We start from the raw sequence: 26,337 nt of genomic DNA on the forward strand, positions 1-26,337 counted from the left end.
AACTGGAATTAATATGAAATAAGTACGTAGAGGTGTGAGCTATGGGGCCTTTCTTAGCCGAGTGATTAGAGTCTGCGGCTACAAAGCAAAGCCATACTGAAGGTGTCTGGGTTCGATTCCCTGTCAGTCCAGGATCTTTTCGTAATGGAAATTGCCTTGACTTCCCTGGGCATAGAGTATCATCGTACCTGCCACACGATATACGAATGCGAAAATGGCAACTTTTGCAAAGAAAGCTTTCAGTTCTTCTTCTTCTTTCTGGCGTTACGTCCCCACTGGGACAGAGCCTGCTTCTCAGCTTAGTGTTCTTATGAGCACTTCCACAGTTATTAACTGAGAGCTTACTATGCCAATGACCATTTTTGCATGCGTACTTCGTGTGGCAGGTACGAAGATACTCTATGCCCTGGGAAGTCGAGAAAATTTCCAACCCGAAAAGATCCTCGACCGGTGGGATTCGAACCCACGACCCTCAGCTTGGTCTTGCTGAATAGCTGCGCGTTTACCGCTACGGCTATCTGGGCCCCCTTTCAGTTAATAACTGTGGAAATGCTCCTAAGAACACTACGCTGAGAAGCATGTTCTGCCTCAGTGAGGACGTAAATGCCATGAACAAGAAGAAGAAGAAGTACGTAGAGGATTTTGCTGAAGAAATTTTTAAAATATTTTCTGAAGCATTCTCTGACGTATATCTTCAAAAGGTTTTTTTTAAGAAATTTATTAGAGATTATTCGAGAAATTTTCTGGTAACTAAAGGAATAAATCTGTCGAATAATAATTACTAAACCCGAGAATGCTGAGCTATGGAAATCTCAGGAGGAACTCAGTGAAAACTGATAAATGAGAAAGCACTTTGTTGATTCATAACTGCAGGGTGACTGTAATAACTGTTCCCGGGGGGTTTACGCTGCACCCGAACAAACAGTGGAGGGGTTGAGTACTTTGTTTGAAAATCGGATCGCGGTGTGCTGGGCTGGTTGAGCAGGGGACTAGCGGAAGGCAACAAGGAATGAGATGTTTCCCAAAAAGTAGGTATCTTTATGCCATAAATTTGGCATATTTGTTTTCGTGTGGCCTTGCCGACAGCACTTTTTCGTTGTTATCTTTCGAGAGCGGGGGGATTCTTTTCTGGTTGTTTCGTGAACGTAGGCAGACTTTGCCAAGCAAACAGACAGAAAGCCTCTTTCTCGTTGCAGCAGCAGTCAGCCCTAGAGGAACGGTGGTACCAACAACAAAGCGGATTGTATCGGTTGGGAGTTATTTTTTCGGGAAATTGGTTTTACGAGCTGGTAACGTGTGAATTATTACTGCCGGTTGGAGAAGTGGGCGAGGGTGGTGAACGTACAAGGTACAAGTGGCTGCCACCCCGTTGGCTACGTGTATTCGCAATCTGTACCGAACATGATTGCGCTATTGTTGCCTAGCATAAGGATGAATCGTGTTCCACAGCACCGGTACTTGTTTTGTGGTTTTCAAAAGGTAACTTTGCGGAAGGTCTTTAAGCGAGGCTAAGTTTCCTTGTCACTGCATGATTTAGTGATCCTGAAAATTTGAAAATACAGAAATCAGCCTTCAGATGAAAAATTGTACATGAATACAGCCAGAAAACTTTGCATTGCTCCTTTTAATTGTTTTTACCGATATCCTCCCTCAATGATCAACGTTTAATGAGAGTTATTTCAGTATGAAATAATAAACAGTAAAATATAAAAAATTTTCGAATACATTATAGTCAAACCTCCATAATTTGATAATGAGGGGACAATAGACTTATGGAAATATCAAGTCATGGCACAGATAACCCTTCGAAAGCTGTTTGAAGTTACTATCATTATAACTAGGATTTTTTGTTTGTTTTGAGTATGGTTCGATAAGCCAATTTCAGGTAATGGAACATCGACCCATGCAGATTCAACTGTACTGCCAATATTTGCATGGTCGACGTAACCACCATAACGCTAAATTTAACATTTTGTGTGATTCTGATTTTTGACATACGAATATATGATTTCAGATGCACATTCTTATACGAGAATTGGTTTACTGGGTAATTCTTTAAAGCCTAATTCAGGATTTTGCTGAAGAAACAAATCCCTTTTGAGCTAATTTTGTTTGGGATTTTAATAAATGTTTGCAAGTCGATAATCCCATATGAAGCTTAATAATAGCGAACGAGCTCATGAATATCTCTTTTCCTATCCGCCGGATTGAATTGCTGACTGCAGAAAATTTCTTTATTGAGATTTTGAAAATAAATTTTCACTATGCGATAAAAGTTTAAACTCACATTCCAATACTAACGTGTTTGGATATCCAAAATTTCTCCATAGTTATTCCAAAATTTTGCCATAGTAAATTTCAAGTTGTTTAGGAAATTTTTATATATATTCATATATTTTTTTTTTCAAAGTTTTATATTTTTTATCAAAAGTTGAGATCTTAAGCTTTCATTTAAAAAAAATGAAAAAAAGGTGATGCGCAGAGACCTACAGTGCGTGCCGATTGATTTTTTATTTTCCAAATCTAAAAAACATACATCGCTGAAAATTCGACAGTAAACGTAAATTTTTCAGAACTTTCAAGAAAAATTAAAGAGCCTCAAAGCCTTTAAAACGTTTTTTTTTTTCATATTCTTGAACAGTCAAAATCTTTGGTTTTTATTTCGTCAAAGAAAATTGAAAATCGGTCAAGCGGTTCAAAGTTATGATTTCTTAAAAAATAAAAACTTTGCTAGGTCGCGATTTATCTGGTCACCCTATTTCGGAAATGGTCACCCTAATCCAAAAGATCAAAAACACGTGTATTCTTATTTTAAATCAAGCACAAAATAGGAAATTTGCACGGACTTTGTTGATCCACTAGATCGGTTTTTCATGGAACGGCTGTATAAACCTAAACTCCCGTGCAAAAGTTTGGGTTCACCCCCTCAAAAACATACAAAAGTGTTCTGTCCATATCTCTATGATTAAACTTCCAATTGAAACTCTTTAAGCCGCATTCGAAGGGCAAAGAGTTATTCTTACTTCCTATGTATTTTTTCAAAAACATTTTTGGAATTTTGTATACTAAATTTTAATTTAAAGTTGTGACATTTAAAAAAAAAACGCTCTGAAAAATCATATCTAATTTTCTTAGCATTGGGTCGACCAAAATTTTAAATCAATGTGTCATTAGAATCATAATCTTATATTCTTTGAAGAGACCCCACGAAATTTTGGCGGAAAAGTCTGAAAAATATTCAAAATCAATTAAACAGTCAGTCAAGTTGTCGTTGCAAGAGTTTGGGTTTACCCCTCAGTATGATGAAAACCGTGCAAAAGTTTGGGTTCACCTGAGCCGCACGCACATCATATTTGTCAATATATCTGCCATTTTTCAACCGATTTTAATAGTTTAAAGCTTTTTCGAACGCAAATAACGGCGCGGACATTTCACAGATTTCACAGATATTTGGGTTTTAAGTAAGTTCAGGTGAACCCAAACTTTTGTACGATACACCATACTGAGGAGTGAAACTTTTGCACGATGACTTGAATGACTGTTTTATTAATTTTTAATAGTTTTCAGATTTTTCCGCAAAAAAAATCGTAAGCGCCCTTCAAAGAATATAAGATTATGATTCTGATGACACCTTGTTTTAAAATTTTGGTCGATCAAATGCTGAGGAAATTTGCTATAATTTCTCAGTGAGTTGTTTTGTAAAATGTCACAACTTTATGTAAAAATTAAGTATACAAAATTCAAAACAATTGTTTTTGGAAAAATATATAAGAAGTAAGAATAAGAAAAAGTAAGTAAGAGTTTCAATTGGACGTGTATTCCCAGAGATACGGACTAAACACTTTTGTATGTTTTTTAGGGGGTGAACACAAACTTATGCACGGGAGTGTACGTCCTTATGTTTTTAAAACTTTGAAGAAATTTCTTCAATGTTTCTTTTAAGAGATTCATACGAAAATATTTATGTAACTTTCGGAAGTATCATTATGATTTCTCAAACACATAAAATTTTAAAACTTATACACGTAAAAATTCTTGGTATTGCGACATCGCATTCCTTCGGAATTATCTTGAGAGATCCACATATTTTTCAAGAGTTTCCTCCAATGCTTTAACATTCCCCATTACTATCTAACAGACTAGACTATTTCAGATATTCTGAGGATTCGTTTACTGTCAATCATTTGCAAAATAAAATTCAAAATGTCTTGAGTTATTTTCTTTTTGAAAAAATAATCGAGCATTACAGATCCCGTTTGTTTACCTACCTTGATACCTTGATGGCTACAGCGTAGCGTCACGCCATTTCCGGGCGTATTGTAGAGCTCCATATTCGTCGGTCTTGGGCGAAACTTCTCCAGTTGCCCCGAACGTTTAGGGTCGCTAGGTCCTCTTCCACTGTGTACAGCCAGCGTTTTCGTGGTCTTCCCCTAAGCCGCTGACCTCTACCTGATTCCCTGCTGAATATTATGTTCGCAATTTTTTCTTCCGACATTCGCAGAAAGTGACCAGCCCACTGAAGTCTGCCGTATTTTACACGCTTGATAATATTCGCATCTTTGTACACTTGATACAACTCGTGATTCATGCGTCTGCGCCACACACCATTTTCGAGTTTCCCACCGAGTATTGTCCGCAGCACTTAACGCTCGAAACACCGAGAACTTTCCAGTCTGACCCTTTCAACGTCCACGCTTCGTGCCCGTAGAGAGCCACCGGAAGAATCAATGTTTTATACAGGGCGAATTTTGTTTCCGTTTGCAAGCTGCGGGACCTAAGCTGGTTACGTAGTCCGTACAATGCCCTATTCGCAGCCGCAACACGTCTTTTCACATCGCGGGATACGTCGTTGTCACATGTCACAAGTGGTCCAAGGTAAAAAAATTCTTCAACAACTTCAAACACATCCCCATCAAACACTACCTCAGCACCTACACCACCATGCCTGTCTCTATCTCTACCTGTAACCATGTACTTCGTTTTGGTAGAATTAATGGTTAGGCCTATCCTCACTATTTTCCTCTTCAGAGGCACGAAGGCCTCTTCCACTGACCTGCGATCGATTCCAATTAGGTCTATATCGTCCGCAAAGCCGAGGAGACCTTGTGACAAAAGTGCCATTTCTTTGCACGCCAGATCTCCTAATAGCACCCTCGAGTGCAATGTTGAACAGTAAATTAGAAAGTGCGTCTCCTTGCTTCAATCCGTCTAACGTCACGAACGAGGTTGACACCTCGTCTGCGATCCGAACATTTGATTTTGAACCATCCAGCATAGCGCGTATCAGCCTAATTAGTTTCGCCGGAAAACCATTTTCAGACATTATCTGCCAAAGCTCATTTCTTTTCACTGAGTCGTACACTGTTAAAAATAATGAAGATTACACGTCATATTATGTAAATTTAAGTCTGAAATCATGTAAAAATGTGTTATATGTCATGTAACCACTCAGGATCCTGCTGGATTACATGACATGTAATTGAAGTTTACATGACATATCATGTAAATATCCATGATACTCCACGCTCCAATTATGTGCATTATATGTCTCAGAAATTTACACGTTTCGTTCGAACTGTGTATGCCGCCTTGAAATCAATAAACAGATGGTGAGTCTGCAAGTTATACTTCCGGAATTTGTCTAGGATCATTCGCAAGCTAAACATCTGGTCCTTTGTCGAACGGCCTTCATGAAAACCAGCTTGGTATTCGCCGACGAAGGACTCCTCGAGTGTTCTCAGTCTGTTAAACAGGATGCGTGCAGAATTTTGTACGCCGAATTCAGCAGGGTAATTCCTCTTTAATTGGCACACTCCAGTCTGTGTCGTTTCTTGTATATCAGGCGGATGAGGCCATCCAACCAGCCGGTGGGCAATTTTTCGTCCTCCCATACCTTCAGGAGTACTCGGTGGATCGACTGGTATAGCTGCTCGCTTCCGTGCTTGAGAAGCTCGACCGGGATCTTGTCCTTCCCAGCAGCCTATGGTCGGTGGGTCCACAGCTTGATCGACATCATCTATGTTCATCCTGTTCTTCGCTACATTTCCATTCTCACCGTTCAACAATTGCTGAAAGTGCTCCTTCCACCTGGCAGCCACCGCCGCTTTATCGGTCAGCAAATTCCCTTCTCGATCATTGCACATGGCGGGCACTGGTACGGTATTGGGCCGCGCACCATTGACCGTTGCATAGAAACTCCGCATATCATTCCGGTTCATGCTTTCTTGAGCGTCAGCTACCACACTTTCTTCGTGCTGCCTTTTCTTTATGCAGTGGATTCGCTTTTCTTCGGCTCTCGCTGCCCTGTATCGCTCTCTGTTCTGTCGGGTACCGGCCACAAACATACGGCATCTGGCGACATTCTTTATGTCTGTCACTCTCTGCCACTCTTCATTGAGCCAGTCGTTTCGTCTTCGTCGTTGACCAGTGCCGATCACTTCCCGCGCCGTTGTTGTCACAGGTCCCACAGGGTCCCACAGGCTGTCGACGTCTCCAGCAACGTTGATTCTTATCAACTGCTCGTCTAGTTGCTGACGGTATTGCGCAGCTACCCCATCAGTCGACAAGCGTTGTATATTGAAGCGCAGCGTTCTGTTTGATCTGGAATTCGTGACGCTGGATAACCGCGCCCGAATTTTAGCTACAACGAGATAATGATCCGAGTCGATATAAGGGCCTCGGAAGGTCCTGACACCAATGACATCTGAGAAATGTCGCCCATCAACCAGCACATGGTCTATTTGGGAGCAGGCATCGCCACTCGGGTGTCGCCAGGTGTGTTTGCGAAGTAGGTACTGCTGATTGCCATCCCTCTAGCAGCAGCGAAGGTTACTAGCCGCAGGCCATTATCATTGGTTACGGAATGAAGGCTTTCCGTTCCTATGACGGGTCGGAAGAAATCTTCTTTCCCGATCTGCGCATTTGCGTCGCCGATGACTATCTTGACGCCTTGTTTTGGGCACTCTCCGTAGGCTTTATCCAGGCTCTCATAGAACCCATCCTTCATGTCATCGGGCTTATCGTTCGTAGGCGCACATAAGCAGATCAGGCTGTAGTTGAAGAACTTACCCTTCATTCTCAACACACAGATTCGGTCGCTTACCGGTTTCCACCAAATAATTCGCTTCATCTACTTCCCAATCACTATGAAGCTAACTCCACGTTCTGCTCTGTCGCCACCGCTGTAGTAAATGTGGTACCGTAAAACGGGGTAACTTTGATAGTTTTTTCGAAGAAAACTTGAATATTTTTGCATGCTGTTTCAAAGATTTGCAATTTATATATTTAAAACAAGTACTGGCATCCTAGCTATCGATTTCAGTCGATAAATTGGCAAAATATTCATTTTGAATGGATATATAATTTTTCATATAATCGAAAGTTGGTTTTCTGTTTTGGGGTAACTTTGATAATGGAGTATGTTTCGAACAAAATTGAATGAATAACGAACATTTGTAGGGCATTGCATACCTCTAGGCGTTTAACGTTATATGGAAATTTCTGACTTAGATTACAAAAATGGTCCCAGTTTTTGAATATGATTTTCGCTAAGATATTTGAGACCGTATTCAAGTTCTATGATAAATAGGCTATCAAAGATAAGTGGCCAACTATTCAAAACTACATCAAATAGTGATCGTAGAACAGATTGTTTGTAAGCGTTTTGAAAATGCTAAAATTGTTTAAATTTTTTTAAATTCGTATAAAAAGCCTAAAATAATCTTGATTAAGATGAAAACTGCTCTTACATGAAGTGTCATACTAAAATTCTTTAGTTTTGCATAAGTTTTGCTTAACTGATTAACAGAAATTATGATATTTCATTTAGTATGCGATGGGTTACGCACTATCAAAGTTACCCGCATTATCAAAGTTACCCCGTTTTACGGTACTTGAATGGAGTGTTGGCGAAGGGGCCCACCGCTCGGTTTGTTCAATGAATTTAAATTTTTTTCTCATTTGAAATCGACAAAGTTTGCATGAAAAAGTGTTCTCATTATTTTTTTTTTCACCTGGAACGCAGTGAAAAAAAATTCATCAAATTTCAGTTAAAATCAGAAAAACTGTTTCTGAACATTTAGAAGTTTTGATCATTACTATGACGGATTTTTGAACATTAAAATATTACGCAGTTAATTAGGGAAACTTTCCTGAAGCACTATCTCAACAAACATTTCTTCGAACAAAATTACAATTGTTTGCTGGCAGCCAATAGAAATTCTTCATTTCATAAATACTTTCGGCAAATCCTTGGCCAATGTTCATATTTTTTTATTTGCTATGCTGTTTGTTTTGGACACGGCTCGGACCTTTGTAGATCCATCTAGTCACCAATTTTTGTTTACATTCCTTAAAAATTTTCAATAGTTTCGAGAAATTTCGAAAAGATTTTCTTCGATACATATGAGATGAATTTCCCTGAAATTCCATCTAGAATTTCTCTATGAATTATTATTATTTCTTGCCCCTGCATTTGCTTGTTGGAATTTATAATCAATTACTGCAGGAAATTTTAACTGTTTATTTTTCAAAAGTTATAACACATGTTTTTCAGAGAATATTACAGTTCAGGTGTTCTTGAACCATGATAAGTTCTAGAAGAAATGTTTGCTGATATATTTTATGAATTTATGCTTTGAAGTGGGATTTGTCTCAACTACAACGTAATTTTCAAACGAAATCTGGGATGTAGAAGGTATTCTCTGGAAGAATTTTAGAAAAGAACGATACAGAATTTGTGTAGTTAATCTAGTAGCCATTTCCTTCCATTAGCTTTCCTTTGGAATGCTCTGTGGGTTTTATTTGGAAACGTTCTTTACCTTACTTGATATATTCTTCTGAAAACTCCTTTGGAAGTCAATGGACATATATTCAGAGACACTTTCAAAGAATTTTCCAACCATTCATTGAAATTTTATTCAAGAAATGTCTTCAGAGATTTCTCTATGAATTCTTCCATATTCTAATTTATTTCATATATATATTATATTTTCCTAGATACTGTTTTATAGTCTATGGATACTCCAGATGCTTATTCAATTTTCCATCGCTTTGTTATTCTCCCAAATTATCGCTCAATAGTTCATCCGACTACTTTGTACCCAGTAGGTCGTTTTATTATTAATAATCTTCTCCTAAAATTTACAATACAGGGGACGGGCCTGATGTTGTGGTTAGAACTCACGCCTCTCACGCCGAGGACCTGGGATCGAATCCCATCCCCGAGATAGTCACTTATGAAACAAAGTCATAGTGAGGAAGTCGTCGGAAGGGAAGTACATCCGTTGGTCCCGAGATGAACTAGCCTAGGGTTAAAAATCTCGTTAATAAAGATAGAAAAAAAAATAACACTATCCATTCTCCAAGGATCAATCTTATTTTTCAAGGAATTTTTTTCTAAATATTATCTAGGAATTCTTTTAGGAAGAATTTTTAAATTTGTTAGAGAATACTCCAGGGATTTCTGCAAAGGTGACTCTAGAGATGGCTCTAAGGATTCCTTCAGTAATTTACCCGGTAATCTTTCTGAGAATTCTCCAGCGATTGTTTCAGGAATTTCCCCAGAGATTTTCCCAGGTATTCCTCCAAAAACTCCGACAATATTTTCATTTTATTTTGTCAGAGGTTCTTCTAGGAATTGCTCCTGGGATCCATTGGGGTATTTTTCCAGGAATTCATCTATGAATTTCTCCTTTCGGGAATTCTGGAAAATTCTTGAAGGAAGGATTCTTGGGATTATTTCTGATGAAATTCTTGAGGAATTCATGGTGGCATCTCTGGAGGAATTTCTAGAGGAATTCTTGAAAAGATTTCGGAGATATTTTTTTGAGGCTCAGATTAATTCTCTAGACAAACTTCATGGAATCCTGGACATATCCTTTGAGTAATTCCTGTTGCGATGTTGCTAAATTATCCAAACTAATTGCTGGTGCAAACTATCGAGGAATGTCTTTAGGAATTCGTGAAGTAATTACTTGTAGAATCCCAGAAAAAAAGCTGGTGGGGTCCCTGAAGGAATCCCTGATAGAATCTCTAGCGCAGTCCGTGGATAATCTCTGAAGAAATCCCCGGATTAAATCCTGGAGGAGTTTCGAGAAGACTACCTGAGGAATACCCTGAATGCATCCTGAATCTGGAGCAATATCTGGTGTGATCCTAAAAGAAATTGTTCTAGTGTAACTCCTGGAGAATTCTTTGAAGACATCTCTGCAAGAATCCCTGTAGATATTTTTCTGGAAGAATTTACAGAAGAGTTTCTGGAGAAATCCCTGAAGGAATATCATGTAAAATCGCTTGAAAATGCCTGATAGAATCTGTGGATGAACCACTGGACCAATCCCTGAAAAATTACATGGAGCAACTCTTGGGGAAATTCCTGGAAGAATCTTATTTAAAAATATTACCGAAATCACTGGAGACTTTCCCACTGGAAAAAACTTGTTCCGAACAGAAGAATCCCTATAGAGATTTTCCTAGCGGAATCTGTTAACGCACATAAGAGCGTCTGTTGGTTTTGGATCACTGTCGAGTGGTATTTCTTCATGGAAAAACTAAGTCAAGAATTCGTGGCTTAACTGGGATATATTGCACCGACTAAAATATGGTTTCTTCAACACAAACTCGACTGATATATTGAGGTTCAAACTGTATTGGCACAAACTGTAACTTAAACTTTGACTAACGGCGATTTATTATAACGACTTATGCTAACTGCGCGCGCGATCTAACTTTGAGTCACTTGTAGTACGAGATCTCAAGGACTATTAGCTGATGTTGATTACTATGGAAGTTTTATACATTTTGAAGGCAAACAAATTGAACTTACAAACAAAGTAACAAAGGGGACAAAGAGTACAAAGCATTACAAATTGAAACATACACGTGTAAACGGATTATGGAGCGAAAACTATACTGCCGCAAGTATGCTGACAATCATTAATGATCTGCTACCTATTATCTACAGTGAGACCATCCTATTTCGAGTTGTGCATCAACAGAATCCCTGGAATGATCCTTTGAGAAATTCCTAGAAGAATCCATGTAGGAACTCCAGGCAGAATTTCTGAGTCTCTTGTAGTCCTATCTGATGCGATCTGAAAAAATGGTAGCGATCAAAAGTTCTTCGTGAAGGAATCTCTGGCGAAAGCGTTGTATGGATCACAGTATAGATTATCTTCGAAAAAATTCTGGCAAAATCCCTGTAGGAATTTAAAAAAAAAACCTGGAGACCTCTCTAAAAGAGCATCTGGAGAAATTCCAGATGTCCATAACTGTTAATGAGAACTATCATTCTGTTCAAAATAATCATTCAATAATACTTGTACAGGAAAGCAATCTGATTAGACGATAACTAGATGCATTGGTAGGATTTTTAGTCTGGAAGGACAATTTGTACAATCTTGGCAAATACCCGTCTCAGGAAAATATGCCAAATGAAAACATTTGTTAAATATATCAACCAAGTATGACAAGCTACTCTCTGAATGTTTCTTGTTGAGGATGTGTATAACTCCATCATCGCCATGGCGCGTCAGGGGCTTTCATATATTTTTTTTTTTAATAATAGTTCTCACTTCTTCCAAATCAGTCCCCGAGAGATTTAGTTACTGAACATTTGTTTTCCTCCTTCAATTCCAGAATTGACTTCTAAGGTTTTTATAAACATTTTTGTTTCTCTGTTGGGTAAAAGGTTTTTTGATCTCCTTTTGCAGATCCTTCCATATAATTTTCATTGCACGATCGCGAGTGCAACGGAATTGCCTTCTCTGCACGTTTCAAGACAAATCGAAAGTTTAAGATTATCTTCTGTAATCACGGTTAGAATTTTACTTCACATTTTGGTATTGCAATGCCCCTTGCTCATTGGAATTTCTTAATGTTTCGAGAGCATTCTCAGAATTAAGTTTGTATTGCAAAGAAATGTTAACATAAAGATTACTATCGTTGCACGAATGTTTCATGTAGAAAATAATTTAAAGTGAAGTTAACAGGACTGATGATGTTTAAGAAACAGTCCGACATTGAACTCATGATCTTCTGCTTAGTAAGCAAAGATGTGATCATAGATTCGTCTATTACGATAGTATTAAGCTAAACAATTATTTTACTGTTATTATCAGTATTATTGTAATAGTTATGCTCAACCTGAAATCGTAGCAAACAGAAAACAAATCAGAATCCAACAGATTAACACTTATCTTCCTTAGATATTACGCCTTCGCATGCACGAAAGCTTCCTTTGCACTTCGGCAAAAAAAATATCAGTTCCGACACGTTTCATCCCATGCCACATCACCATCCTGTCACGCAGCCTTGTCATGCCCTCCTCCGCACCACCATTTCCCTATTGATTTCGCTTTCTTCGGTCCGTGATCCGCGTCCTTGCGCCTTATTTCCAAGATTGAGTTCATTTTATATCGTTCTCCTTTCTGCTTTATCACCCGTTTTCTTCGCAGGAAATCAACTACGACTCTCCGCGTGGTGGCGTCTCGGTGATAACGGAGAAGGGTGACATCACGACCTCGTATTTGCTGATACAGCGGGCGAAAACCTCCGACTCCGGCAAATATACGTGCTCCCCGTCGACGGCCAATCCGATCACGGTGAACGTGCACGTGCTTAACGGTGAGTAGGGCAAAGGGGTTCGAAACGTACTCATGGGATGAAATGCGGTTAACATTTTTATAAAATTATTAATATTAAATAATAACTCCATGTTTCTAATTTCAAAATCTGTGAAGACATAAACGTTTTGTAGTACAATAGTTTCTCGTTTTAATGTCGCTTCAATATATCACTCTCGATTTTAGTACGGTTTTCTGTTCAATTTTATCACGCCCAACAATTGTATGAAGTTCATCCATTTTACATAGAAAAATAACCTCAAACAACTAACATATATCTATTTGACCCATCTTACCTGCTACCTGCTTTTCGTTTCAACATAAAGCTCAAATTTTGATAAAAATTATATTGCAGAAAATGCATTTTTATTATTTCACGCTTCGGTATATCACGCCAACATTTTTTGGATCCGTGATGTAATCGAGAAATTACTGTATGATATTAAACTTTTGAAAGAACTCTTGGTTTCTGAAAAACGTCTGTTGGCTGTCCAGCCATACAGGACTCACGTCTGTTACGTTGCAAGTTTGAAGTAAACTTTGTTATTTCTCTGTAAAATGCGATTGAGCTCAAGCTGACATTTTCAGCCATATTCCCCTACCCCATCCAGCAAGCGAACGTTTTATGCGGGAGGGGTCTGAGCTTATTGCGGAACCGAGTTCCGTAAATATTTGGGCTTTTTGTTTCCTCATCTCCTCCGCTAGGGATGTATCGCTTGTAATGGAAAATTAATTCTGAGAAAATTCCACACCCAATCCTGCGGCAATCAAGACACCGATTCCCAATTCGCCAAATCAAATGAACTGATTTTCCCGGTTGACTTATCGAGGCCAATTCATGCTGTAAGCCAACGAAGCCACTTCAAAGGTTCCCCATGGACATCCCTGGAAGCAGAAGTGTTCACTGCAGAACGGAGCGAACCCATTTTACTGGGAACTGCGCCGGCCGTCGAGTAAACGGTATGGAGCTGATTATCGAACTTGATTTATGGGGCGCTTCCGAAGTCCATACCGTTGCGATGGTGTGTCTGATGGGAAGCAATTCCGGCGCTACTCGCCACGTTTGGCCAAATGCACACAGGAGTAATTTGAATCAGCTGTGGACAAACTTTTTTTCTGATCTAAATGGTTTGATATCTTTTTATTTGTTTGGCATGGGCTACAAGTCTGATGTCCCCCGGAACTACTTCATGGTATTACTTCTGAAAGTTGATGCCTCTACGCCATTTCGTCACCTCTGGCTCTATTCGCTCTGGATGCGATTTGTCTCTGCGCCAATACTTACATTTTGGGGCCAGCCACATGCCTGGGCCATGTGAGATTTTTTTGATCGATGCTCCTGTGCTGGCTGGTTCTCTGGACATTACTGCGCTGTCTAGTCATGTTCTTCGGACGGACCGATTGGATGTCGAGGTCGGTCTTGCGATACCGTTGAGGGATGACTTCCGATACGCAAGTGCCCCGACGGCCCAATCGAACCTAGTCATCTTCAGCCTTACCACTCGGCTAAGGAAGGTCCTCTCTTATGATTGCAAACGTATAGCGGTATCGAAGTTCTCAATTTTTCAAATTTGAAACGTTGACCACGAAGTCGTTCCAATTACTCCTCTGCGGAACAGTGAAAGTCAGTCTGGGAGTTGATTGCCTATTTGACATGGGGTGGCACCGATGAGGCGGAAAGTTTCCCGAGGTGGCTGCGTTTCATTTTTACGAGCTAATAAAACTGAAATGCTGTTTGTATTTATTTCCGAAACGTGATGGCTGGAAATTAATTGGCGAAATAAGCCGAACCGGTGCTTCGATGGAGCGTGTTTTCGATTCACGACGGATGGTACTGGGAAGGAAAATGACCGCGAAATTCTAGTAGATCCGTTTGCCACCGGTTATGAAACGGAAGCGACTACAAATGAAGTCTTGTGGTGAAGCTGCACAAGTCATTTGAAGTTTGATTGAACCGGTGTTGTTTTCTCAATTGAATGTTTGAGTTTTAATTATTAGAATCAATTCCAGGTATGATTGGGTATATATTGATTGGAACAAGTTTGGCTTTAGTTCATTCGTGCTGTGCGTACATTAATTCTCCCTGCTCTTGGATGTTTTTAAATTTACCTAAAACAATAAAATTACTTCTCAGTGCTACAAAAATATTACTTTTCAGTGCTAAAAACGGTATTTTTCAATGCTACAAAAACAGTACTTTTCAGTGCTATTTTTTTACTATTGATCCAGTTGCGATCCTTGTTAGGACCCGTGCCTTCGATTTTTCGTTGGACCCGTTAGTGAAAGCTAGCGGTGGTAATCCTTCTTGGACACAGCACAGTGGCGCATGGCCGGACAAAACCTCAAAAATTCATGTTTCCAAAATCGTTTGTTTATATTTTCTATAGTGACGATTTCTCAAAATTAGAGATTGATCTTTTTTGTATTCGGTTTTTGGCAGTATCGTGAGTGCAGGAAAATCAGCAAAATCGGACTGCTTCAAATTCATCAACTATGGTTCACCTAGCAAACTTCAAACAACTGTATCTCATCGAAATCATAACAGATTTGAGATGGCTTCATTTGAAACCGTAGTCTCAAACCTTTGATTTGGCTATAATCACATAAATTGTAACATATTAAGTTGTTAGTTGTAGCAAAAAATGTTTTTTTTATATGTATCTTTAGTTTAGGTTTATACACAAATGTCTGCATTACAACTGATTAGTTTGTAATAATATCCTTTCTATTCGATTGGATGACAAAACTTAATTTGAACACATTTCGCTAGAAAATCAAATTTTCAATTTGGCGCTTATTTCCAACGGGATGATATCAGGTAGCCAAGATAGTTAATAGATTACCATTATCAAGCGATTTGGGACGTAGGTTTTGTCCGACCTTTATATGAAGGCCCGCCACTGTGCACCGTCTTGGGTGAAAACCTCTTCTTCTTACGTTTATTCACTAACATGGTTGCAACCATGGACAAAAAAGGGCTAATGTCTGAATTCATAGCTACTTCCAAAAAAAAAAGCGGGATTTAAAACTGTCACCAAACGTGGCAAAAATTAAAGAACGACGATTTGTCACTAAACGTGATAAAAATGGAAGTGACGATTTCATTCATAACGTATGGCTCGTATCACTCTATCCCAGCTTCAAATCTTGTTTCTGACATGCTCTCTATAGGTTCCCATTAGGGTAAGTGTTCCATTCGTTGTGGATGTTCCTATAGTTGCGGTAGTGCCGTTTTCACTGATTTTACTATATTAGCCACAGAACTGACACTGCCAGTCGACGTATTGGCTTGTTGACGGAATAGTTGAAACAGTTGCTTCAAAACTGATAAAATATCACTAAAATTGCTAAACCTTCTCTTACCTGTACCAATAGTTGCTGTTTTCTTTTTTTATAGGAACACAAATTTAAAAACATACCTCAACTAAAGGAACAGTGTACCAATAGTGGAGGTATTATTTTTCACTGACATTCCGCGGATGACTGCGATGAAATAATTTTTCTCATTAAGTCAATGGTCGTTTCTTCCCGTTACAATATTAACATGTACATAAATTACGCTTCTACACCAGTATATTTTTTTTATTTATTAGTATCATTCCAAACATTACATTCATTTCTTATATCTAGGTGTTCTGTGTTGTTAGACAACACTATCATCCCAATTTGGTAAAAAAAATTTAAGATTTTACAGTCGCCTCTCCACATCTCGATATCGAGGGACCATCGAGATAGGGAGAGATCGAGACAAAAAACAAATTTTTGATGAATACTAGATTGAAAAACACTCCGTTGCCAAGATAGTAATACATAAACAGACGTCATTTTGCGCTCCTAATTTGTTTTGTATCCCAAAATTTTGGTCTAGTAACCTTCGATATTGGTCATATCGACATACGGAGAAAAAAATGAGAACGAAAAATCAACAAAAACACATCGAGATATGGAGATATCGAGATATGGAGAGTGAAAATGTATGCAGACTGAAGGGACTTATGAAATCATCGACATAGGGAGAGATATCGAGATGTAGAACATCGAGATGTGGAGAGTCGACTGTACTAACATTTGGTTAACAACATATTACATTTCATTTGCCATAGCAGTTCAGATTTTTTACAGGTGAGTGGATTTCACCTGCTTATAAGATATTCTATGTAACTCATTGGTACTATACCAGAGTGGGCTGCTTGGGCACGTCAGGAGTTAATCATCAATATTAGCCTCCTTTTCCCGAGCAGCCTAGATGGCCGCGTAGTGTCGGTATCGGTTGTTTCAACTGGCTAAGAATTAACACTACGGACTGCCTGTTCCGGTGGTAAAAGTCCACCTCACAGGTGACCCCTAATTTATGGTGTGATGCGTACCGTGCCTAGGAATGAATGGTTGGGGGGGTCTAAATAAAACCTAACCGCTAACGGAGCCTGTGGGGTACCAGGGCGCCCTCCACAGTATTGAGTCCTTCCTGTGCTACTCGGAGCAATGGTGCAGGTGACCTTGTGTTTCTCCGAGATAATCGGCTGCCCTTCTTCAGTCTCTATCCTGAGGCTTAATAAGGGTGGGATTATGAATATGTTGACATTTAATTTAAATTATCACCTATATGGATTCGCATTATGCGTTTTACACAGTGTATTCTGTGCTCTTTCGCCTTTGGTGACTTTAAATAGATACTGATCTGGTTTTTTCGTTGCTGGTCTTTTTCGTGCTGAGATTGCAAAAAGCTTAATCCTGCCTAGTTTGGGTAGTGGCTACGGTTAGGTTAGCTCAGATCAATCTTCAGCATAAAAGAACAGCAACGGTGTTCTTGGTGCAGCCCAAGTGGCGCTAGTTCAAGAACCCTACTTTCGTAGAGGAAACTTCTATCTAGGTAACCTTGTGGACCCAGTTTGTGCTACTTTCAGCAAACTTGAAATGGCAAACTCGCGCTCCATGCCCCGCGCATGCGTGCTCGTAAATAAAGCAATCGTTGCTACACTCATTTCTGAGTTGACGACCAGAGATGTATGTGCTGTCACAATTGATGTTTCTGTTGGTGACCTCAACAGGAAATACGTCTATTGTTCGGTATATTTACCACATGATGAACCATCCCCAACGGATGACTTCAAACGAGTTGTCGTACACTGCGTAACAAAAGGCCTTCCGCTGATGCCAATGCTCATCACATCATCTGGGGCAGCTCAGATATCAATTTGAGAGGCTCCAGTCTAATGGAATACTTAAGTAGTACAGACCTTGGATTAGCCTATGTTAAGGCAATCGCCCAACCTTCATGGTTTCTAATAGAGAAGAAGTGTTAGACATAACGCTCTGCTCGAATAGAATCAGTCACGAGTTGACGAATTGGCATGTATCAGATGAGGAATCATTATCTGATCATCGCTACATCTACTTTGAACATTCAAATGTAACTGCGCAGACATGGCGTTTTAGGAATCGCCGATTAACAAACTGGGAACTCTATATTGAATTGGTTGCGACCAAATTTCATGGATATTCTCCGTCCATTGAAAATCCAAGTGATCTGGATGATGCCGTTGATACTACAACATCCTACATTATGGTAGCTTTTGAAGAAGCATGTCCTCTGCGGTCTGTAAAGACTACAAGAGCGACCCCATGGTGGAATTCCGATCTGACTAGACTCAGGAAACAATGTAGAAGGAGTTGGAACAGACGCCGTTCAGCTGGATCAGAGTCGTTCAAGTCGGCTCGCAAGGCTTACAAGAAGGCTCTTCGTTCTGCTGAACGATCCGGCTGGAAAAACCTTTGTACAAATGTTTCCAGTTTGAGTGAAGTCAGTCGGCTGAACAAAATCCTTGCAAAATCTAAGGATTTCCAAGAGAACGAAATTCGCTTACCTAATGGTGACTTTACTTCTTCCGATGAAGAAGTTTTAGAATGTTTATTCAATACACACTTCCCCGGATGTGTGGACATAGCATCTACGGATGAACCAAATGTCTTTTCATGTAGTTACGAGTCTCTGGCCTCGGCTCGCAGTATCGTAACTACTGAATCGATTCAATGGGCACTTAATAGTTTTGCTCCTTTCAAATCTCCAGGAGCGGATAGGATATATCGTGTTCTGCTCCAAAAGGGGTTTGAGTTTATCAAACATGTTTTGAAAAAGCTACTTGTAAGCAGTTTTGCTACCGGGTATATTCCCAGATCCTGGCGTGATATTACTGTAAAGTTTATCCCGAAAGGAGGACGTGCGTCGTATGAAGAAGCGAAAAGATTTAGACCAATCAGTCTGACCTCTTTTCTTCTAAAATGTCTGGAACGCATTATCGATCATCACATCCGTGATGTTTATTTGGCAAACATGCCTCTTCATGTGAATCAACATGCTTACCAATCTGGAAAGTCCACTGTGACTCTTTTACACAAAGTTGTATACGATATCGAGAAAGCATTCGCTCAGAAGCAATCCTGCTTGGGTGTTTTCTTGGATATTGAGGGTGCCTTTGATAACGTGACTTTCGATGCCATATTGGAAGCAGCACGAAACCATGGGCTACCTACAATGATTACCAATTGGATTCATCAAATGCTCAAAAACCGACATCTCTTCTCGACATTGCGTCAAGCAGCGATTCGAAAATTGAGTGTTTGCGGATGCCCCCAAGGGGGAGTCTTGTCACCACTTTTGTGGAATCTCGTAGCAGATACGCTATTGAGGCAACTCAATAATAGCGGTTTTCCAACATATGGATTTGCCGACGACTATCTAGCTCTGATAATTGGTATGTGCATAAGCACCTTATTCGACCTGATGCAAAGTGCTCTTCAAGTAGTCGAGAGTTGGTGTCGCCAATATGGCCTTTCGGTTAACCCAAATAAAACATCTATTGTTCTGTTTACGGAAAGACGAAACCGCGATGGAATTCGACCTTTACGTCTTTTTGGCACTGAGATTAATGTGACTGATCAAGTAAAGTATGTCGGAGTCATTCTAGATTCCAAACTTTAATGGACACCTCACATTGATTTCAGAGTCAAAAAAGCTTACATGGCCTTTGGTCAATGCCGGCGAACCTTTGGTAAAACTTGGGGCCTCAAATCCAAATATATCAAATGGATTTACACAACAGTTGTTCGACCAATATTGGCATATGGATGTCTTGTGTGGTGGCAAAAGGGCGAAGTGAGAACAATCCAATCAAAATTGGGCCATCTCCAAAGCATGTGCTTGATGGCGATGTCTGGTGCGTTCTCTACAACTCCCACAGCAGCGCTCGAGGCCCTTTTCGACATTGCGCCACTACACATATATCTTAAACAAGAAGCACTTTCTTGCTCTTACCGTTTATGGGTACTGGATCTACTGGAGAAAAATCCAGTGAATCGTAGATCTACACACACTTCGTTGTTTCCACTTTTGGTGAATTGGGACAAAATTGTCCTTGCTCCAAGTGATCTCACAATTGCTTGTAACTTTCCTTACAGGACATTTACCACACAATTCCCTTCACGGGAAGAGTTGACGTCTGGCTATTTGGAAAGAAGTATATCAAACAATATAGTATGTTACACTGATGGCTCCCTTCTTGAAGGTAGAGCTGGTGCAGGAGTATATTCTCGTGAGCTAAGGCTGAATCAGTTTTACTCACTTGGTAGAAACTGCACCGTTTTTCAGGCGGAAATATTTGCCCTTATGTGTGGAGTGCAATCAGCACTTCAACAGCGCGTAATGGGTAAAGTCATATACTTCTGTTCAGATAGTCAAGCTGCTATAAAAGCTCTCGCTTCGGCCAACTCAAGGTCGAAGCTTGTTATCGCATGTCGAACTCAAATTGAGGAACTGAGTCAACTCTGTAAACCTTGTATGGGTACCTGGCCATTCTTCCATCGCTGGAAATGAATTGGCTGATGAGCTAGCTCGCGATGGAGCATCACATGACTTCATTGGCCCTGAGCCGGCTATTTCAATTTCGAAGTGCTGGGTGAAGCTTCAGATAAATTCTTGGGTGGCAACTCAGCACAAGTAATATTGGAAAAGTTTGGAGTCATGTCGTCAAACAAAATTGTACATTACTTAGCCATCTCCAAGGGTGGCGAAGTATTTAACAAATCTGTCAAAGCAGAATTGTAGTCTCTTGGTCAGAGCGTTGACAGGCCACTGCCGACTCAACTATCACATGGCAAATATTCAGCGTGCTGACTCATTTGTGTGTGATAGTTGTGACTCCGATTATGGAACTTCGTATCACCTGATATGTAACTGTCCAGTTTTTTCGCAAATGCGATTCCAATTACTTGGTAAACACTTATTGAGTGAAACTGAATTCAGAAGCCTGAATCTTCAGGACATTCTGTTATTCTTAACCCGCTGTGGTAATGAGCTATAGGCTCTCTTTGCGCTCATGCGTTTTGCAGTGCTATTTTTAGGGCGCTGTTCGAACCCATTGTGGTATGGAGCTACATGCTCTCATTTCTATTAGGGGAACTGTGGGTAAAATGAACAGGGGGGGTAAAATGAACAGGTTTGTGTTTTACGGTAATAATGCTATAAATCTATGCAAAACATTGCACCATCTTTAATCCTAAGGCTAAGAACCTATTTCGACAACTCTGGCGCGATCTAGAACTGCCAAAACCTGGAAAAGTAAACAAAAACAAAGTACGCCTGTCTGTTTTCTCATATGATGTAAATTTTCACTCGTGGAATTTAAGGTTTTTATGACTAAAATCATCAAAAATCTATTGAACTGCGTAGCACATCATATCTTTAAGGTATTTATGATAAGTAGACGGAAATTGAAAGTATTTTTATATTCTAAATTCTTAAAACAAATGATTTGATGATGCTGATTCTTTGGGGGTAAAATGAACCACTCGAGATGGGGGTAATATGAACACCATGGCAGGGCGAATACTACCAGATTTTATTTCAGATGCCGAGAGTCTTCCAGAGAAAAAACTAAGACAGACATCGACAGCCACCCACATGGTCGCAGCTAAACGTTCCAGCGGTTCCGGAATGTCTGTGAGATATGCATTGATCGTGTACAGGATGCCGACAATCTTGTCGCAACCCGTTCAATTTAAATGGTGTTCATTTTACCCCCACTGCATGTTCATTTTACCCCCAGCATGTGTTCATATTACCCCCATTGTATGTTCATTTTACCCCCAAGTTTATGTTCATATTACCCCCGTTACTTGTTCATTTTACCCACATGTTTGAAACATTGACTCTGTGAATAGAAATTTTCAAAATGATAATAATGATGATAAAAATCGATTTTGATCACAATATTGCAACTTGTTGCATTGCATAAACATCCTTCTTCAATTCTGAGCTATTGGAAAAGAATCTGACAGCTTCATAAGCAAGAAAACATGAAAATTGCTTAGGGTGTTCATTTTACCCCCAGTTCCCCTATGCGATCTTCCCTCTTCCAGGGACCCCATTCCTATTTCCCTTCCCTTTCCTCTCCCATCGGGTAGATGATGAAATAGGCTCAAATATGGCGATGGCACAAATCTTCCAACTGGTGGGGAACGTGCCTTTGGAGCCGGCCTTCTGATACCTGATACCTGATACTTAATCGTGGCAATAGAAGATTGTAACGATTTTTGCCTGAAGTTATCAATTATTTTATTTGACATTTGTTCCAGTGTTTCAACATTGGATATTCTATGTAACTCATTGGTACTTTACCAGAGAGGAAGCTTCAGAATCATTTTCAAAATTTTATTTTGAATTTTTCTGCTGAGCTTTCTTCCTGGTATTACAACAGCTAGTCCATATTGGTACAGCATACAACATGGCTGGCCTGAAAATTTGTTTGAATATCAAAAGCTTGTTCTTAAGACAAAGTTTTGATTTTCTATTAATTACATATTTATTACATTTGGCTTAAATGCCCTCAATGTGATTTTTGAATGTTAAATACTTATCTAGCATGAGCCCTAGATACTTAACTTCATCTGACCAATTTATTGGAATCCCTCTCATCGTGACAACATGTCTAATTGAAGGTTTCAAATAAAGAGCTTTTGGTTTATGTGGTATTATTATTAGTTGAGTTTTGGAAGCATTAAGAGAAATCTTCTATTTCTGCAAGTATGAAGAAAAAATATCCAAACATTTTTGCAATCGACTACAGAGACACGCAGACTTCGTCCTTTGGCGGAGAGGCCTGCGTCATCCGTAAACAAGGATTTTTGACATCCCTGAGGTAACTCAGGTAAGTCAAATGTGCCCGATTAGTGTAATTTTTCAGCTCAACTACCCGGTACCAGTTTTAACACGGTATTTGGAATATTAACATAGTTCAAACTTCATTTTATTAATACTTATGAATACAGTCATATGAGCGATTTCAATTTGTTATCATAAGCAGAAAACCAATGACCGCCATATCGATTTATATGGGAACACGCTTATTGTTTATCGACTCAATATAAAACTCTGATCTGACTCTTCTGCGATGATGAGCGACTAGAGTTTAATCCATTTATGTTTTCCTGTTCCGCACTGGTAGCATTAAGCATAAATCTTGCAGTGTAATATTTCGTTTGATTATTTATTTTTAATCTGTGCTAAAGCTCTGCTCTTATACCAGAAAAATAATTAACTTTGCATGAAGGACCTGACAAAATATTATTTTCTCTGTCTGCCCCTCTGTTCCCCATTCAGTGCTTCAGTACAGCCCAGCATAGCCGAGCCATAAATTTTTGTTTCCACAATTAAAATAAATTTCCAACCTCTGCTATCGAGATGAATGGCCCCCGGCGGCTGGCAAAACCACGAACATCTGTCCCATGAATGTAACGAGCAGAGGAAAAAGTGCGAAATGAGCAAAACTGAGCGATATAAAACTTTCCACTCATTACAACTTCCGCTCCAGAAATGCAGAAACACTTTTGAGTACAGCAAAACGGACAGCCAGCTTTTAGAACCATGATAGCGCACCCGACCCAGAATATGACTCATTTCAAATCTTCAATTTAAGTCAACCCTCGGTTCCCCTTGCATAGTGTTGCCCTCTTTGCGCCGCACTAGGGTGAGGGATCTTATTTTCGACCCTTAATTTAAATGTGAAGGGATCCTTTACAGCAATTACAAATTACTGACGATTAGAATACAAAACACATGAAGTGACCTAAAATATATATTCAATTAACATAATTTGGTTGATAAATTAGTCGGTGTTTTTTTTTTTCAAACGCCATATTATTGTGTATTTATCATATGCATCTTATTCTATTTTCTAATGATGAAAAATTACCAGATAAACAAACGACTCAAAGGTACATTAAACTGACAACAGCCTATTGTTCACTAGATTGGTAAAAATTGTTGGAAAAATCTAATGTTGATGCTTTGTGGTCGGATTTATACACAAGATGATATTTTATTCCGTTTTAGGGAACAGTCGAAACAGCATTATATGATTTCAACAATTGGTGATTCCAGTTTATTTAAAGGATAAAATTGAATTGTTTGCCCCCCTCCACCCCCTCCGTAAAACTTTTTGCATGGAAAATTAAACATTTTTATATGAGTCGTAAGGGGCCTAGATAGCCGTAGCGGTAAACGCGCAGCTATCCAGCAAGACCAAGCTGAGGGTCGTGGATTCAAATCCCACCGGTCGAGGATCTTTTCGGGTTGGAAATTTTCTCGTCTTCCCTGGGCATAGAGTATCATCGTACCTGCCGCACGATATACGCATGCAAAATGGTCAATCGGTATAGAAAGCTCTCAGTTAATAACTGTGGAAGTGCTCATAAGAGCACTAAGCTGATGAGCAGGCTGTCCCAGTTGGGATGTAACGCCAGAAAGAAGAAGAAGTATGAGTCGTTATGTTCGAGCCTACCCCCTCCCCCGTCTTCGAGCGTTACGTAATTTGTGGACGCCGCCAAACGAAATCTCAGTAGGGTGCAGAGCTACTTGGGATCTTTCATGATTCACTTTGACATGAGGGGTTTTTCTCGGCCGAATTGTCTGGAACTTTGCAATAAGAAGCGTTTCAATTCGACGCATATTGTGGCCAAATATGAGCTTTGTAGCTTTCAAAAAAAAAAATCCACTGCCGAAGTGAATCAAAAGTGCCAAGAATAGGCTCCCTACGCAGTTGAGGTAAAATGACAAGTATTGCTTATTACATTTTTTTTGAAAATGTATCTCTTACCTTCACTTCCTATCTGGACAGCAGTAAAACCATTATAATGGCTTATTCTTGGAATCTGAATGTAATGATGCACAAAACAAATTGATGCACATTTGCATAATTTTCCATGAAATAAATGCACAATATAAGCCTTATATACTCGTTAAACGAGAACGACTTGACTCCTTTACCCTGAACATATCTGTTGTTGATTGAAACTTGCTCAGATGTTTCCTACAATCAAAGCTGGATTTCCGCACTCCTGCTTAAACAAGTAAAACACACGAATTTATATGTCTATCAAATACTTTTAATGCACATAAGAAGAATTAATAAAAAAAATTGACAAGACAGTGGAAGAAAAGGGTTGAATGCGATTACGAAATCAACTCAGGGGGCGTCCAATGAACCTTTTATGCAAATTTGATTTTTCAATCCTCCATCCTCCAGATTTAGACATTTTTTAGAAAAATACATATGAAATAATAATTTAAAATAAATCAGAAGAGCAAATAAATAGACACAATGCTAATCAATAAAAAAAAAACAGTTCTCAAATATAAGATTCAACAAACTGCATACAAAAATACTTCATATCTTTGCTTTTAGTTTGGAAGAGTTATTAATGAAGAAAAATATGATTGCTGAGCTATTGCGAGGTTGCATCTTTGGACTTCACAATCACAGCTACCTTGTACTGAGTTTCCCAAAGTCCTAAAGCTGAATAGAGCGGGTTGAAATTTTGCATAATTATAGTGAATTTATTTCATTTTCGCGTCTCGATGGCCAGCTTCTTATTGAACAGTCGAGAATAAAGCACCAACTGGTGAGCTCGTTTCATGCTTTTGTTTCATATGAGTTGAATATTCTGTTTCACATTATTTTCGAGAAAAAAAAGGTGATACAGTTTACTCTCCCTTACTCGATATTTCGTATCTCGATATCGAGTTAGAGAACCATAGTAAAGGTTGGTTTACATGGCTACCTTGATGGTCCCTTGAATCGCATTTGCACTGGTTTTGTGTTCTGTAACTCGATACCCCTCTAACTCGATGGTCCCTTCAATATCGAGTTAGGGAGAGTTGAATGTACTACGTTTATGTATTTTTTTCCACAAACAGTAAAGAGAAGAATACTGATGGAATAAAATTTGTTTCAAGTTTAGCATTATGTATAAATGCATATTGCCTTATTTTTGTTTATTTGAAATTATGAAGATATTTGGATAGTTCGACACTACACTACAAGTGTCGACTTTTTCTTTAGAGATTGATAGGTGAATTCTCGTCAATAAAGGTGTCGATATACTGTGCCCTCAGTCATGTTTCGTACGGATGGATAAATTATTTTCACATTTGAGGCATCTCTTTTGACTCTCTATTATTATGTTAAGGGTCTGTTCGACCCGTGAAAATGGAGCATTAGTACCGGATGATCTCAAAAGCCCTTACAATCAAGCATGTCTTTCACCAAGATGAATCCTCTAATTACACCCTTTTCCTTTTTCCAAACTCCCAGTGATTTTTCGTGGTAGTTCAGAGGATTCAACGGCTTCCGAAAAGCGAATAACACGTCAACATTTCCTC

General features: G+C 39.2%; 1 protein-coding gene across 1 annotated transcript in view; it reads left to right on the plus strand.

Moving 5' to 3' along the window:
• The window catches only part of LOC5574025 (T-lymphocyte activation antigen CD86), a 284,943-nt gene that overhangs the window by 253,532 nt on the left and 5,074 nt on the right, over positions 1-26,337 (plus strand). The window contains exon 7 of the mRNA XM_021846892.1: positions 12,456-12,624. Coding sequence (XP_021702584.1) covers positions 12,456-12,624 — 169 coding nt within the window. The remainder of the gene's footprint in view (positions 1-12,455; positions 12,625-26,337) is intronic.

The sequence above is a fragment of the Aedes aegypti genome, chromosome 2 (genome assembly GCF_002204515.2).
Source record: "Aedes aegypti strain LVP_AGWG chromosome 2, AaegL5.0 Primary Assembly, whole genome shotgun sequence".
Classification (NCBI taxonomy): Eukaryota; Metazoa; Arthropoda; class Insecta; order Diptera; family Culicidae; genus Aedes; species Aedes aegypti.